This window comes from Gorilla gorilla, chromosome 5, assembly GCF_029281585.2.
Source record: "Gorilla gorilla gorilla isolate KB3781 chromosome 5, NHGRI_mGorGor1-v2.1_pri, whole genome shotgun sequence".
Classification (NCBI taxonomy): domain Eukaryota; kingdom Metazoa; phylum Chordata; class Mammalia; order Primates; family Hominidae; genus Gorilla; species Gorilla gorilla.
Window position 1 is genome coordinate 183,213,743 of NC_073229.2, and position 16,585 is coordinate 183,230,327.

Below are 16,585 nucleotides of genomic sequence, written 5' to 3' on the forward strand. Positions count from 1 at the left end.
GTTCTTGCTCATATTCAGCATTATCTACACCTAACTTTACCTCATTTATAAAGATTATAGAGGGAAGCCCAAAGGATGTACTGTACCTCTCCTTCTAGTATTTGGGTGGCCACATCTTTGCCAGTTTTGGCAGGAATAAAGAGTGGTGTTGGTGGTCTGTCCAAAAATGCATCTGTTTGGCATTCCATATCAACTTCTATTATGCGATCAGCAATTTCTTCAAGGTATAATTCTAAGAAGAATATCATATATATTGAGTTTAAAATTCTGGTCTAAGGCCAGGCATGGTAGTTCATGCCCATAATCCCAGCACTTTGGGAGGCCGAGGAGGGTGCATTACTTGAGGCCAGGAGTTTGAGACCAGCCTGGCCAACATGGCGAAACCCCATCTCTACAAGAAATACAAAAATTAGCTGGGCGTGGTGGTGCGTGCCTGTGGTCCCAGCCACTCGGGAGGCTGAGGTGGGAGAACTGCTTGAACCTGGGAGGTGGAGGTTGCAGTGAGCCAAGATCGTGTCACTGTACTACAGCCTGGGCAACACAGTGAGACTCTGTCTCAAAGAAAAAAAAATTCTGGTCTATTTCAAGCATATATGTGTATTTGAAATTTTAGCTCCTTCAAAACATATTTAAATGAATCATAAAATAAGTATTAGAATAAAAGTGCTCAAATGGGCTTACCTCACATACTGAACTAAGAGTTTTTAAATATTTGGAAGACCATAGATAGAGTTAGGCTAGAACATTTACTGAATGTCTAGAAAGCACTGAGCTTTGTATTTGAAAATGGAACTAAAGAAGAACATGAGATCGTAGATGTGTATAAGACGCAGAGTAGAACAGTGGATAAAAAGTCAATTTTATATATATATATTTGAGTCCTAAGATAGTAAACATATACAGATTTGAAAATTCCTGGATAGTTAAAAAAATCATGTACCAAGTCACCAGGTTATTTGATGTTCCCTCTACACTACAGATTATAAACAGATGTATGAAAACAAATTTCATGTTAGGAGTAATTTATATGAGGCAGGGGTAATGTGGTATCAAGCAAAGAACATGAGCACTAGAGTCAGATGTTGGGCATAGGACTTGGCCAAGTCATGTCCTCTCTGCGCCTTAGTTTCTTCATTTGGAAAATGGGCTATAACTACCTGTCACACAGAATCTTTGTAATAATGAAGGAAATACACAGATAAAGGACCTGGTTCAGTCTCTGAGGAAATAGCCAAAAAAAGCTGGCTGCTATTATATCACTTAATATTCTGATGGCATAAAGAAACATGAAAACTTAGCTCTTTGGCTAATGACAGCCATACACTCATTCTAGACTTAGCCTAAAGGCAGGGGTTAAAGCATGGAATGGTCCCTTTTGCCTTTACCATGCAGAAATAATCCCGATGGATCCACTCACCATCTTGGAAGGGTACAAAGTGAACCTGAAGTAGTGACAGTGGTCCAAAGAAAACACCAAGCACTGTCTGATGACCAAGATTCTGTCAACAACACAGCTAGACCCTATAGGACCAGGTAAGCCTCTACAGCTGAGCAGAGCGAGACAAGTATGCAAATCCTGGCACCTGCCTCAGGGGTGCCTGTGTGGCCCTGGGGAATGTGCACAGCGACAGAACCAGAGGACAGAAGAGGCTGGTGTGAGAGGCAGATGACTCAGATGGGAGTGGGTTTACTAATCTCAAAAGACAAACAAAAGGACAAAATAGAACTATATTGCTCTCCTTTCCTGTAAGTCCTAATGAAAAGAACAGTGATTCACGTTGGGCTGTGAGAAAGGATCCCAGTTTGAGAACAGAATATGTGAAAAGGGCTAAGAGAGAATTTGGTCACAAAATTATTTATTTATTTGTTGTTCAGGCTGAGTGCAGTGGTGTGATCATAGCTTACTGAGGCCTTGAAATCCTGGGCACATATGATCCTTCTGCCTTAGCCTACTGAGTAGGTGGAATTACAGGCGTGCACCACCATGCTCAACCAATTTTAAAATTTTTTTGTAGAGAATGGGGTCTTTGGTCTCGAACTCCTGGGCTCAAGTGATCCTCCCGCCTTGCCTCCCAAAGTGTTGGGATTACAGACGTGAGCCACCGTGCTTGGCCAAAATTCTTCTTTTTGTTTTTTTTAAACCCCATCCCACATTTCCAGCCATATCCACTATGATAATAGTATATAATCTATGTATTTCTCTCTCTCTCTCTCTTTTTTTTGAGATGGACTTTTGCTTTTGTCGCCCAGGCTGGAGTGCAATGGTGCGATCTCGGCTTACTGCAACCTCCGCCTCCCGGGTTCAAGCAATTCTCCTGTCTTAGCCTCCCGAGTAGCTGGGATTACAGGCGACCACCACCATGCCCAGCTAATTTTTGTATTTTTAGTAGAGATGGGGTATTTCACCACATTGGCCAGGCTGGTCTCGAACTCCTGACCTCAGGCGATCTGTCCGCCTCAGCCTCCCCAAGTGCTGAGATTACAGGCGTGAGCCAGCACACCCAGCCTAGTCTATGTATTTCTTTAATAAAGGAACTTCCCTACCAGGTGATCGGGGAAGTATCAGATAGCACAGGAGAGGCATAAGTAATACAAAGGCCAAATAAAAATGAACTGACATAGACAACTGAGTAAACCAAGAGGGCACAATGCCAAGGGCACAGTCACACACCTGTTTGCACATCAACATGCTTTCTGCCTTCCACAGCTTCAGGTGTTTGTGGTCTGAGCTGCTCTTGGGCTTGTTTTCTGGCAAGAGCCCTCTTCCTAGCCTCCCGTCGTCTCTGGAGCTCTAGAGAATCAGGCTGTCCGAGCTAACAGTGATAGAAAATACTTCTAGAATTTAGAAAATATTTATTAAAGCATACAGGAACTGCCATTCCAAAAGCAATTCCTGAGTAGTATAAAGGCATTTGTCATAATGTTTCTTGATTATCAGTAACTTCATTAAAATTGTATTGGTACTTTGTCAGATAATTACAAAGATGTTTGACAAAGCATAAAAGAAACTTCAAAGTATGGCTGTTAACTGGAATATATGGGTGCACAATCCTATCTATATATTTAGAAAAATAATAAAAACATTTCCTTTTTAATTTATTCATTGACCTGCTGATCATTCAGGAACATGCTATTTAATTTCTATGTATTTTTGTAGCTTCCAAGATTCCTCTTATTATTGATTTCTAGTTTTACTTCATTGTGGTCAGCAAAGATATTCGATATGATTTCTACTTTTTTGAATTTGTTCAGACATGTTTTGTGGCCTAAGATATGGTCTATTCTGAAGAATGATCCATGTGCTGAAGAAAAAAAAATGTGTACTCTGCAGAAGATGGATAAAATGTTCTACAAATATCAGTTAGTCCTAATAGGTCTAGTGTGAAGTTTAACACCAATTTTCTTTTCTGTCTTTCTTTTTCTTTTTTTCCTGATTTTCTGTTTGGATTATCTATTCATTACTGAGAACAGGTTGTTAAAGTCTCCTAATATTAATGCAGTCTATCTCTCCCTTTAGATCTATTCATGTTTGCTTTATATAGTTGGGAGCTCTGGTGTTGGGTGCACGGATATTTATCATTGTTACATCCTCTGGCTGAATTGATCACTTTATTATTACAGAGTGACTGTGTTTCTTTTTACAGTATTTGATTTGTAGCTTATCTGATGTAAGTATACTCATGCTCTTTTTTGGTTTCTAGTTGCATGGAAAATCTTTTTCCATCCCTTTACTTTCAGTCTATGTGTGTCTCTATAGGTGAAGTGGGTTTCTTGTAGGAGCATATAGTTGGGTCTCGTTTCTTTATCCAATCAGCTATTCTATGCCTTTTAATTGGAGAACCGAGTCCTCTTACATTCAGTGTTATTATTGATAAAGCAAGGACTTACTACTACCATTCTGTTGCTTATTTTCTGGTTGTTTTGTATCTCCTTCCTTCTTTATTGTCTTTCTTTGTGTTAAATGACTTTATCTGGTAGTATATTTTAGTTTGTTGCTTTTAATTTTTGGTGAATCTATTACACATTTTTGCATTGTGGTTACCATGAGGCTTACAAAAAACATAGATATAACAAGTTGTTTGCAGAGATGACAACTTATCTTAGATCACAAAGAACAGAAGCAAAGAAAAAAAGAAAAAAAATTCTACACTTTAACTCCATCCCCCCACATACTAACTTTTAGTTGTCTCATTGCACATATTTTTATATTACCTACCTCTTAACAGGTTGCTGCAGCTATTACTGTTTTTGATAGTTGTCTTTTGGGCCTCATAGTAGAATTATGAGTGGACTGCATACCACAGTTATAGTATGAGAGTATTCTAGGTTTGTCTATGTACTTAATTTAACCAGTAAGTTTCATACCTTCAAATGTTTTCTTTTGGCACATTAGTGTTTTTTGTTGTTGTTGTTCAGGCTGAAGAATTCCCTTCAACACTTCTTGTAAGATGGGCGTGGTGGTGCTGAATTTGCTCAGCTTTTATTTGTCTAGGAAAGACTATCTCTCCTTCATATTTGAGGGATAACTTTGTGGATACAATATTGTTAGATGATTTTTTTTCTTTCAGCACTTTGAAAATATCACCCCAGTCCCTCCTGGTCATCTCACTCCCTCCTGGCCTGTACAGTTTCCACTGAGAAGTCTGCTGCCAGATGGACTGGAGCTCCTTCATGTATGTTATTTGCTCTTGCTGCTTTTGGGATTCTTTTTTTGTCCTTGACCTTTGAGAGCTTGATTATTCTATGGGGTATTATTTGGGGTGAATCTGTTTGGTATTCTCTGACCTTCCTGTACCTGGATATCTATCTCTTTCTCAAGTTTTGGAAAGTTTTCTGTTAGTATTTCTTAAAACAAGCTTCCCACTTCTTGCTCTTGCTCAATTCCCTCTTGAACACAAGTAATTCTTAGCTTTGATCCTTTGGGGGTAATTTTCTATATCTTATAAGCAGTCTTTGTTTCTTCTCATCCTTTTTTCTCCTGAGACTGTGTATTTTCAAATAGTTTGTCTTTGTCTTCATGTTCACTGATTCTTTCCTCTGCTTGATTCATTCTGTTGTTGAAAGCCTCTAATAAATTTTTCAGTTCAACAAATGTATTACTCAGCTCCAAGATTTCTGCTTGATTTTTAAAAATTATTTCAATCTCTTTGTTAAATTTCTCTAACAAATTTCTAAATTGCTTTTCTGTGTTATCTTAGACATCACTGAATTTCCTTAAGACTGCTATTTTGAATTTTTGGTCAAAGAGCTCACATCCTGCCATCTCATTAGGGCCAGTTACTGATTCCTTGCTTTGTCCCTTTAAGTAGGTCATGGTTCTCTGTTTGCTGTTGTTTCATGTGGATGGACGTCTATGTCTCTGCACTGAAGGATTATTTAGTCCAGTCTAATCTGTCTGGCTTGTTTTGCTTTTTACTGGATATATTTTCTTAGAGATTTTTTTTTTTTCCTTTTTTGAGACAGAGTCTTGCTCTGTCACCCTGGCTGGAGTGCAGTGGTGTGATCTTGGCTCACTGCAACCTCTGCCTCCTGGGTTCAAGTGATTCTCCTGACTCAGCCTCTCAAGTAGCTGGGATTACAGGTGCCCGCCACCATGCCTGGCTAATTTTTGTATTTTTAGTAGACGTGGGGTTTCATCATATTGGTCAGGCTGGTCTCGAACTAATGACCTCAAGCGATCTGCCTGCCTTGGCCTCCCAAAGTGCTGGGATTACAGGCATGAGACACTGCGCCCCGACAGAGATCCTTTATCACTAGATTGCTGCCTCCTTTTTGGCTCTAGGTGGTGCCTTAAGGCCAGGTTCACCTGGCTCTAGTAAATGATCAGAGCACTGCCCATCCTGAATGGGGGAGGTCCCAAAGGGGATACACTGGTAGTGTGACTGGCTAGGGGTTTGTGCCCAGGGGACAGGTACAATGTTATCTCCTACAGTGTGGTGCTGCTGAACAGCCACTCTGATTTGGTGTTTCCTTTGGTTGAGTTATACAGCAGAGTGTCCAGGGCTGGGGGTGGTAGTCTCACCTCCCCATTTTGTTTTTGGCTGTACTCAGGGGTATTTCTCTCTTCAGGAACTCATGATGCTTCTGGTGGGTTGAATTTCCTGCCAGGAAACCCAACATGGTAGGGAAACTAGTTGTCCACCTTGATCTTTTTCCAGTGCAGAAATCACAAGTCAGAGATAAATCCTTGTGATGGTTAATACTGAGTGTCAACTTGATTGGATTGAAGGATACCAAGTACTGATCCTGGGTGTGTCTCAGGGTGTTGCCAAAAGAGACTATCATCTGAGTCAGTAGGCTGGGAAAGGCAGACCCACCCTTAATCGGGGTGGGCACAATCTAATCAACTGCCAGAGTGGCTAAAATATAAGCAGGCAGAAAAATGTGGAAAGAGAGACTGGCCTAGCCTCGCAGCCTACATCTTTCTTCTGTGCTGGATGCTTCCTGCCCTTGAACACTGAACTCCAAGTTCTTCAGTTTTGGAACCTGGACTGGCTCTCCTTGCTCCTCAGCCTGCAGATGGCCTATTGTGGGACCTTGTGATTGTGTGACTTAATACTTAATAAACTCTCCTTTATATATATATATATATCTATTCCATTTGTTCTGTCCCTCTAGAGAACCCTAATACAATCCTCCACACCCTTAATGCCAGGAAGACTAGAAGGAGAGATACTGTAGACATGAACGTCTGATTCTCCTACCATCTCCTTGAAGCTTTTTCACTTTTCTGTAGCCCTGGGAACTGCTTCTTCCTTCTACTTGAGCTCTAGAATATTGCTGATGGTAATCTTGGCACTGTACATTTGTTCTTGATTTTCTTTTGCAGGGGGAGTGAAGCCAGCCTGCTTCTATGCTGCCATTTTGGAACTCCTGAAAAATATTTTCACTGGATTAGAATTAGAGCTTGATAGTTCTTTAAGGACTTGAAAAATATTGTGCCACTTTCTTGTCTCCATGTTTTAGGTAAGAAATCCACTGCCATTTAAATCATTGTTCTCCTTTAGCTAACGTGTAATTTCTTTCTGGCTAATTTCAAATATTTTTTTTTTTAATTTTCAAAAGCTTGATCTTGATTTGTCTCGGGTAGACTTCTTTGGGTTTATCCTCTTGGGGGGTCACTTGGCTTCTTGGATCTGTAGGCCTTTTGCCAAATTTGTGGAATTTTCAAGCATGATTTCTTCAAATATTTTTCCATCTCATAGTTTTCCTCCTCTCCTTCTAGGATTCCAACAACATGAATGTAAATCTTTGTGATTGTTCTTCAGCTCTCTCAGGCTTTTTTTTTTTTTTTGGTCTATTTTCTCTCTGTTCAGCTGGATAACTTCCATTCTTCATTGATTCTTCTTCAAATTCACTGACTGTTTCCTATGCCATTTCCAATGTACTACTGAGTCCATCCTGTGAGTTTATTTTAGTTATTGTATTTTTCAGTTCTATAAGTTTCCATTTGGTCCACTTTTGTATCTTGTATTTCTTTGCTAAGATTTTTTTATTTGTTTCAAGAGTGTCTATAATTGTTCACTTTTCATTGAAACATTTTTGATTGTTGCTTTAAAATCCTTGTCAGGTAATTCCCACATATGAGTCATCTTGGTTTTGTCATTTCTTGATTGTCTTTTCTCATGCAAGTTGTGACTGTCCTGATTCTTGTATGATGATTGATTTTCGTTTGTATCCTGGCTATTTTGGGTATTATATTTTAAGACTTTGGATTCTATTTAATTTTTCAGTAGGAAGTCACGCTTTTTGTTTTAGTGCACAAGCCTGAGTGGGGTTGGAAGTTCAACTTCCTGCTGGGCCCCACTGACACCACCTCAACAAAAGCAGAGGGTCAACTTGTACCAACACATTGGTGCCAGGTGGGGGTGGTAGTTCAGCTCCTTTCTAGGCTCTGTCGACACTGGTGGTGGTGTAGGGCGAGTGCAGCATTGACTAGCACTGCCTCATACCACCTTGTTACTGCCAGATAGGACTGCAATTCAGCTATCCACTGGGTTTGCTGGCACCACCCCAGAAAGAGTGGGGCACTGACTTGTGCCATCTCCTACTACCTCATTGGTACTGGGTGAAGGTGACAGTTCAGCTTCCTGCTCCACCCTTGTTGATACCACCTCAGTGGGAGAAGCAGGGAACCCCCGGAGGTTCTAATGCAGGAGATCCAGGATAGGGCTGAAGCGTATATACATACATACATATATATATGTTTATTAAGTTAACCATTGCTTCAGACTAATAGATGTTCCCCAACTTATGTGGTTTATGATTTTTCAGCTTTATGATGATACAAAAGTATCCACAGAAAATGTACTTTGAATACTCATACAACCATTCTATTTTTCACTTTAATATTTCATAAATTATATGAGATATTCAGTACTTTATTATAAAATAGGCTTTGTGTTAGATGATTTTTCCCAACTGTAGGCTAATGAGCACTGTTTTTTTTTTTTTTTTGTAGACAGGGTCTCACTCTGGGAACATACCTTAGGTGGGTTCTTCACATCCCTCATTTGACATTCAACAACATTCTCTCTAATGTGGATTTGAATGCTATTATTCATCTTTAACTACTTTTTAATCACGTATTTCTTAATACTCCCTGCCTCAGACTCCGATTCAGGCACACTGAGCTTCCCTCAATTCCTTAACATTCTAGGTTGTATTTTTGTTTTTGTTTTTGTTTTTTGAGACAGGGTTTCCCTCTGTCACCCAGGCTGGAGTGCAGTGGTGTGATCACAGCTCACTGCAGCCTTGTCCTCCTGGGCTCAATCAATCCTTCTGCCTCAGCCTCCCAAGTAGCTGGGACTACAGGGGTGTGCCACCATGCCCAGCTAATTTTTGTGGGTTTTTTTTTTTTTTTTGTAGAGACAGGGTTACCCCACATTGCCCAGGCTGGTCTCAAGCGCCTGGGCTCAAGTGATCTGCCCACCTTGGCCTCCCAAACTGCTAGGATTACAGGCGTGAGCCACCACGCCTGGCCTCTGAGCATATTTAAGGTAGGCTATGCTATGTTATGGTGTTTGGCAGGTTTGGTGTTTTAAATTCATTTTCAGTGTTCAGTGGGTTTATTGGGACGTAACCTCATCGTAAGTGGAGGAGCATCTCTATCACCATCTTGTATTAGGCACTTATATGTCATATACTGTTTATGGATTCACCTGTATTTCATTTCTGTGCCAAGAACTCACCACCCTTAATATCATACCATGTCTTACTCATCTCTGTATCCTAGGTACCCAGAACAGGACCTAAAACTCAATAAATATTTGTTGAGTGAATTAAAGAAGCAGAATTCAGACTTTTTGATTAAATAATGATAATTGTATTAGAGTATGAGATAATCTAAACAAATCTAGATGCAATAGACAAGTGCCACTCAAAATGTGGGCCTCTGGCTAGTGTCTATAAACTATTTGAAGTGGTCTGTAACAATTTAAGTACAGAAATTGAGAGTAAAAGTTTAGAAATGTTTAGAATGGCAGAGTTCTGTTGAATCTAATGAAAAATTGGGGCTTTTCTTTTTGAGATGGAGTCTCGCTCTGTCGCCAGACTGGAGTGCAGTGGTGCGATCTCGGCTCACTGCAACTTCCGCCTCCCGGGTTCAAGCAATTCTCCCGCCTCAGCCTCCCGAGTAGCTGGGACTACAGGTGAGCGCCACCACACCCAGCTAATTTTTGTACTTTTAGTAGAGACGGGGCTTCACCATGTTGGCCAGAATGGTCTTGATCTCCTGACCTCGTGATCTGCCCGCCTTGGCCTCCCAAAGTGCTGGGATTACAGGTGTGAGCCACCGTGCCCAGCCAACTGGGGCTTGCTTTTTTTTTTTTTTAGCTAATTCTTTTTTTGTGGTAAAACACACGTAATGTAAAATTTATCACCTTAACCATTTTTAAGTATAAAATTCAGTGGTATTAATTACATTCACATTGTTCTATCACTGTCACCATCCTCTATCTCCGGAACTCTTTTCACCTTGCAAAACTGAAACTCTACACTCATTAAACAATAACTCCCTCCCTGGCCCCCTCATCCCCCAGCTCCTGGAAACTGTCACTGGGCTTCTATTTGTACGTCTTTTTAAAAATTTCATTTTTATAGTAATTCATCTTTATTTTATGAATGTTTTAGTCTGCAATGGATTAGAAATTAACACCAAGAAACTGATCCTTCCCCATAGATAATGTGAGAACACGGTGTTAGACTATTCAAACTGAACTTACCAGTGGCCCTGTCTGGAGTGCATAAGTGTTACCTCGAATTACCCTTCTGTCATACATTATGTTTCCATAATGCATAGGTTCTTCACCTCTGTAAAACAGAAAATTCTGTATAACCACTTTAATAGAGTATTGGTATCTATGAAGTAACTCATTTTCAATAGGACTTAGACTAAAATCAATGTATTTTAAGAAAATAAATTTCTGTTTTAGTGTGGTCCATAAAATAAGGAGGTAAATGGATACAATTTATGTAATGCTTACTATATGCCAGGTCCTTCATGTACATTATCTTATTTATTATTCACAATAAGCTGCAAGTTGGGAATTATGATTCCTTTTTCAGAAGGGGAAACAGACTCAGGAATCTGCCCAAGGTCACCTTGCTAGTAAGTGGCAGGACTAGATTTAGGTTGTAAATCTGTATGACTTTAGTAAATATGAAAATGGCCCATTTGAAAAGGAGCCTTCTTTAAAGCACTGAAAAAAGCTTGATTCAAAGATTGAAAAGTTACACTAATCAAAAAATGAGGCTTAAAAATTAGGTCAATTTTCTCATTGTTCTTTAAACCCAAATATATTTTTTAAAGTTATTGTTTAAAATGTTAATACTATTTTCCAGCCTGGCCAACATGGTGAAACGCTGTCTCTACTAAAAATACAAAATTAGCCAGGCCTGGTGGCCTGCACCTGTAATCCCAGCTGCTCTGGAGCCTGAGGCATGATAATGGTTTCAGCCCAGGAGGCAGAGGTTGCTGTGAGCTGAGATTGGGCTACTGAACTCCAGCCTAGGAGACAGAGAAAGACTTTGTCTCAATAAATAAATAAATAAATAAATAAGAAATAAAATAAAATATTAATTTCAGTGATCGAATGATTGCTAGTAAAAAATACAAAAACACAGTTGATATTTCCATTCAAAGTTATTTCAATTATATATTGCTTATAGCTAAGACACTAAACATTGCCCTACACCAATAACAGTACTCTATGGGAAATGATTCTGAGTGGGGTATAAGTTGCTTTTTTATCATATATTGAAGCCACTATTGAACATTCTAACAAGTTTCATTTCTTGTATTAATTGATCTCTGGGCAGTGTTAAGCCCAGCTGGCCACTCCTTCACTGAAGCATTCTCTTTCCTAGGCCTCTGTGTTACCACTATAATCTTCTGATTGTTTTTCTACTACTTCTCTAACACCTTTTTCTTAGCCTTTGTTTGCAGTTCCTCCCATACTGGAGGATTTCCTCCGGGCTCAGCCTTCTCTTATCCTTAGTTGACCTCATCCATCTTCAAGACTTCAATTATAATCCATATACCCAAAACTCTCAATTTTTATTTTTAGCTGAGAACTCTTCTCTCAACTCTAGGCATATCCAGTTGCCCAATGACATCTCACTATGTTACCTGGAAAGCAACCTCAGAATTGAACTAATTATCACTCTCCCATTCCAACTCATTACTTCTTCAGTGTTTCCTATTTCATTAAATGGTACTACTAACTACATAGTTGGCTTAAAATAACGCATTTATTCTCAGAATTCTGCAGTTTAGATGTCCAAAATGGGTGTCAACAGGGCTGCACTCCTCCTGGAGGTCCTGGGGAGAATGTTTCTTTGCCTTTTCCAGCCTCTAGAGACTGCCCTCATTCCCTGGCTTGTGGTGGCCTTCCAGTCAGCATTTGTGTGATTCTGACCTTTGCTTCTAATGACACATCTCCTTCTATGACTCAGACTCCTGTGCCTTCTTCTTTCACTTTATTTTTATTTTTTTTGAGACAGAGTCTCACTCTGTCACCCAGGCTGGACTGCAGAGGTGCAATCTTGGCTCACTGCAAGCTCCGCCTCCTGGGTTCATGCCATTCTCCTGCCTCAGCCTCCTGAGTAGCTGGGACTACAGGCGCCCGCCACCACGCCCGGCTCATTTTTTTTTGTATTTTTTTAGTAGAGACGGGGTTTCACCGTGTTAGCCACGATGGTCTGGATCTCCTGACCTCATGATCCGCCCACCTTAGCCTCCAAAAGTACTGGGATTACAGGCGTCAGCCACCGTGCCCATCCTTCTTCTTTTACTTTTAAGGCCCCACTGTGATTCTACCGGGCCCACCTGGATAAGCCAGGCTAATTTCCCATCTCAAGATCTCCCATCTCAAGATCCTTAATGTAATCACATCTCAAAGTCCCTTTTACCACATAACATGTTCACAGGTTCTGGGGACTAGGAAGAGGACATCTTTGGGGAATCATTATTCTGCCCTCTACGGTGATTTTAAACCTTATTTGATCTGAGTAAAAATAAAAATAAAAAAAAGGTATGTTCTAAGGTTTTAATTCATTTGCATTAAAAATGTTATTTTATTGGAAGGGTTATATATCCTTTACCAAAGGATTTGTAAAATGAGGGGATGTCATTATCACAATTGTCTTTTGACACATGCCCAAAGGTGAATTTAATGGCATTTATGATCACCCAACTACCAAGAAATACATAAAAGATGTATTACATTCTCTTGTTTGTAAATGAGAAGACTAGTATTCAAATGTTCTCTTTCAGCTTTATAATCCTATGAAAAAGTGGAAGTTCTCGATTCACATTAGACTTGTGTTAAATTTCTAGACCCTTTCAAAGGAAAAATCAGATACTCCCATTTCTGTATTTGTGTAACTGACTTCTCATACCTAAGTAAAACTTCACAGCTTTCCAATTAAGTTTCATTTTTTGGTTTCAGCCCAGTTATATATACCCAATCAAGATAATTTAGAACCTTGACTCCCTTCAGTCATGTTAGTTATCCATTCCAGCCATGTGTCATCTGAAAAACTGAAGATTTATCCAGTTCAACATAAAATTTTGAACAGGAAAGAACTAAACGACATTCTAGGATAGAGACAGATTGACACAAAAGCATACTCTTTTTGGATATGGTCATTCAGTTACTCACCAGCAAGTACTAAAAGTACTGCTGTGGTCTGGATATGGTTTGTCGTCCCCACTAAAACTCACATGGAACTTTAATTTCCAATATGGCAGTGTTGGGAAGTGGGGCCTAGTGGGAGGTGTTTGGAACATGGGTGGATCCCTCATGAATGGCTTGGCACCAGTTCTCGCAGTAGTGAGGGAACTCTTACTCTCAAGAGACTGGATTAAGTTCTCACAGGACTAGTTCCAGAGACAGCAAGTTGCTACAAAATGAGGTACTTCCTCCTGTTTGGCCACTTCCCACGGATCTGCTTCCCCTTTGACCTTCTCCATCATGTTATGAAACAACAAGAAAAGCCCTCACTAGAAGGCAAGCAGATGCCAGCACCATGCTCTTGTACTTCTCAGTCTGCAGAGCTGTGAGCTAAATACATCTCTTTATAGACTATCCAGTTTCAGATACTCTGTTAGAGCAACATAAAATGGATTAAGACAAGTACTCTCCTGAACGCTTTTTTTTTTTTTGAGACAGAGTTTCGCTTTGTCGCCCAGGCTGGAGTGCAGTGGCATGATCTTGGCTCACTGCAACCTCCGCCTTCCGGGTTTAAGTGATCCTCCTGCCTCAGCCTCCCAAGTACCTGGGATTACAGGCACATGCCACCATGCCCGGCTACTCTCCTGAACACTTAAAAAATATTTTATTCATAAGGATATCAGAGGAGAATATTATCCTTATCCATAAGCAAATTATGGATAAAATATCAGTATTTTATCCATTAGGATATTAATGATTATGATTTGTAAGATACTACTTCCTCAAAATTGAGATTTTTCTGTCTTGTGCATTACTCAGATATACTAATAAACTAATCAATAGATTACTTCAATATACTAATCAACTATCAAAAAGTTGTTCCTAATGAACCACCATTGATTCTTGTTTCTAATCTGTTGGTCTGATTGGATAGTAATGATTTGTAAGCAACCACTTAAAGGCACCAGAAAGTGTTTTTGGAAGGATTAGAAAATTTTAAAATTGAATCCTTTTCTAATATAAATGATCACTCTTCAAATTTAAATTTTCTATTTTAGTTTTCTTATAGTGATAGACATCTCTTGTAGAAAAAGAATTTGTTAGAACAAGATAATTATGAATTTAGAAAGAGCGTTTGAAATAAGCATCAATAATTACATTGTTGATGTTCAATCATCAGTTTGACAATTCGTATTAAGTGCTTACTATGTACCAGGCATTGTACTAGGTGAACAAAAGATGCAAAAGTTCCTGCATCCATGGAGCTTGCATTCCTATAAAGTTCTGCTGAATTCAACATTTGAGGCTTATGGAAAGAACTTTAGAGAACCGTTTAACTTCAAGAGAACTTTAAGAGCTTATGCTTTTTTTGCTGGGTGTGGTGGCTCAGGCCTGTAATCCCAGCATTTTGGGAGGCCGAGGCGGGCGGATCACGAGGTCAGGAGATCGAGAGTATCCTGGCTAACATGGTGAAACCCCGTCTGTACTAAAAAAATACAAAAAAAAAAAAAAAAAAAAAAAAGAGCCGGGCGTGGTGGCGGGCGCCTGTAGTCCCAGCTACTTGGGAGGCTGAGGCACGAGAATCGTTTGATCGGGGAGGAGGGGGGGAGGGGGGCGGAGGTTGCAGTGAGCGGAGATCGCGTCATTGCAGTCCAGCCTGGGCGACAAGAGCGAAACTCCGTCTCAAAACAACAACAGCAACCACCACCACCACCACCACCACCACCACCACCACCCCCACCCCACCCCCCCCCCCCCAATCTGTGGTCCTGCATGGAAGAATAATCTTACTCCTGCTCAAAGCCTGCCGAAGAGATTTACTCGGCTCCCATTTTGGATATGCTACTGTTGGATATCTTTGCACCGCGGTCTCCTCATCTGCATAATGGAGTTATAAAACCAACTTCCCAGCACTGTGGATTAACTAAGAAAACGTATTTGAATGCCCCCAGTAAGGTGCTCAGCACGTAGCTGGCCCTCAATACACACTGGTACAATTCAAACTTTGTGAAATGAGCCAATTTGTGTACATGTTAAGGACCACGGCAGCAACTCATATCACTAAAAGTTAACTGATGCCCAACCCATGCCCCTTCCTGCTTCACTCCTCCACACCACGGGAGATTCCTTAGGGCAGAACTTTTATTTCAGCAGAGTGCAGCCAAGGGAAGACAGCATAAGCAGCTTTTTTGCCAGGGCGAAGGGGCCAGACCCCGGCCTGGGGATGGGGTGCAAGTATGGACCACACAGGGGCTGGCTTGGTCACTCACGGCTGCGTCAGGCTGTCCCGGTAACGGCTGCGCTGGCAGGGCAGTGCTCGGGGCCGGCTGGTGTAGGTGTAGGTGCTCGGGGCCCGAGAGGTGCGATCAGTCAGCGCCGAGGCCATGTCCGGGGGCTGACTGCCTCGCTTTCGGTGGAGCTTGGCTTTGAAGCAGGTGGGCGCTAAGGTGTTGTGGGACCCGCAGAGATGTAAGTAGTGCCAAGGGCAAGGATTCCGCGACGCGAGGAGAGGCGACAACAAGGGAGGCGGGCGGGACGGGAGGTTACCAGCGCAGGAGGTGGGAGCTATACTGGGCTCGCTCCCAGCACCACAGAGACCAGCTGCGGCAGCCGCATCGGTTGCCCAGCAACCCAGGGTTCTGTCTGGGGGCGGGAACTCCGGGCAGTTCCGGTCCCCGGGTTTCCCGGGAAGGACTGCGGCGCAAGGGACTTCCGGTTCTTGACTCCGCCCAGCCGCGCCACCCAGGTAGGTGCGCCTGCGCTTTGCGAGGTTCCTGGCTAGGGAGGCGGCCTTGGCTGGCTTGACTGTCATCCTTGAGGCCTGCGGGGCAACGATGGCTGTCCTTGGCCCGGCTTTGGAATGTGGCTTTGCAGGGCTTGTGTTGGCGCCATTCTCGCAGGCCCACGTGCTCCTACTCTTCCAGGGTGTCCTCGGCTGTTTCTCCTGCCGCGGCGCAGCAGCGCTCCCAGGCTGCCCCCGCGATAACACGCCCCTGGCAGCCAGGCTCCCAGCTCTGTTAAGTGCCCGGGCGGGGAAGAGCTTCCTGGTGTCTCCCGGCACCTGCCCTTCTCCCGCCCCAGGGGCGGGCTGCCGCCGCCCTCTGCAGCTGAGTCAGTGCAGTTCCTCACCTACCTTCTCTGCTCACCGCTGTGTGCTAGCAATCGGAGGACACTTGGCACACGGAGCGACAGGGGCCTCCCCCACAGACACCTCATTTTGGGAAAGAAGTGAGCAATTTATTGAGTCTTAAAAAATACAAAGGCATAGTTCCCCTTAATTTATCAGGCTTCCAGCTCTAAAGAATGTCTCTAATATTGCGGGGTGGGGCTGCGCTTAAAAACGCAGACGCTTTGGTTTTAGTACCAGCAACGTTAAAAATCTTGTATCTTGTATGAGTGAATGTGTATCC

The 16,585-nt window shown here is 41.8% G+C and overlaps 1 protein-coding gene across 3 annotated transcripts in view; it reads right to left on the bottom strand.

Annotated features, from left to right (window-relative positions):
- RSPH3 (radial spoke head 3) overlaps window positions 1-16,322 on the bottom strand; it is a 53,367-nt gene extending 37,045 nt beyond the window's left edge. For 2 of the 3 annotated variants that reach the window (XR_008680859.2, XM_004044895.5), the window contains exons 1-4: window positions 15,446-16,322; window positions 10,224-10,311; window positions 2,672-2,813; window positions 87-232 (exon numbers count right to left, since the gene is read on the bottom strand). Coding sequence is in view for 2 of the 3 variants with exons in the window: in XM_004044895.5 (XP_004044943.4) it covers window positions 87-232; window positions 2,672-2,813; window positions 10,224-10,311; window positions 15,446-15,987 (918 nt within the window). In the remaining variant the exon portion in view is untranslated. The remainder of the gene's footprint in view (window positions 1-86; window positions 233-2,671; window positions 2,814-10,223; window positions 10,312-15,445) is intronic. The other variant, XM_063707227.1, reaches the window with a different exon arrangement.
- Between the last annotated feature and the right edge of the window lie 263 nt (window positions 16,323-16,585).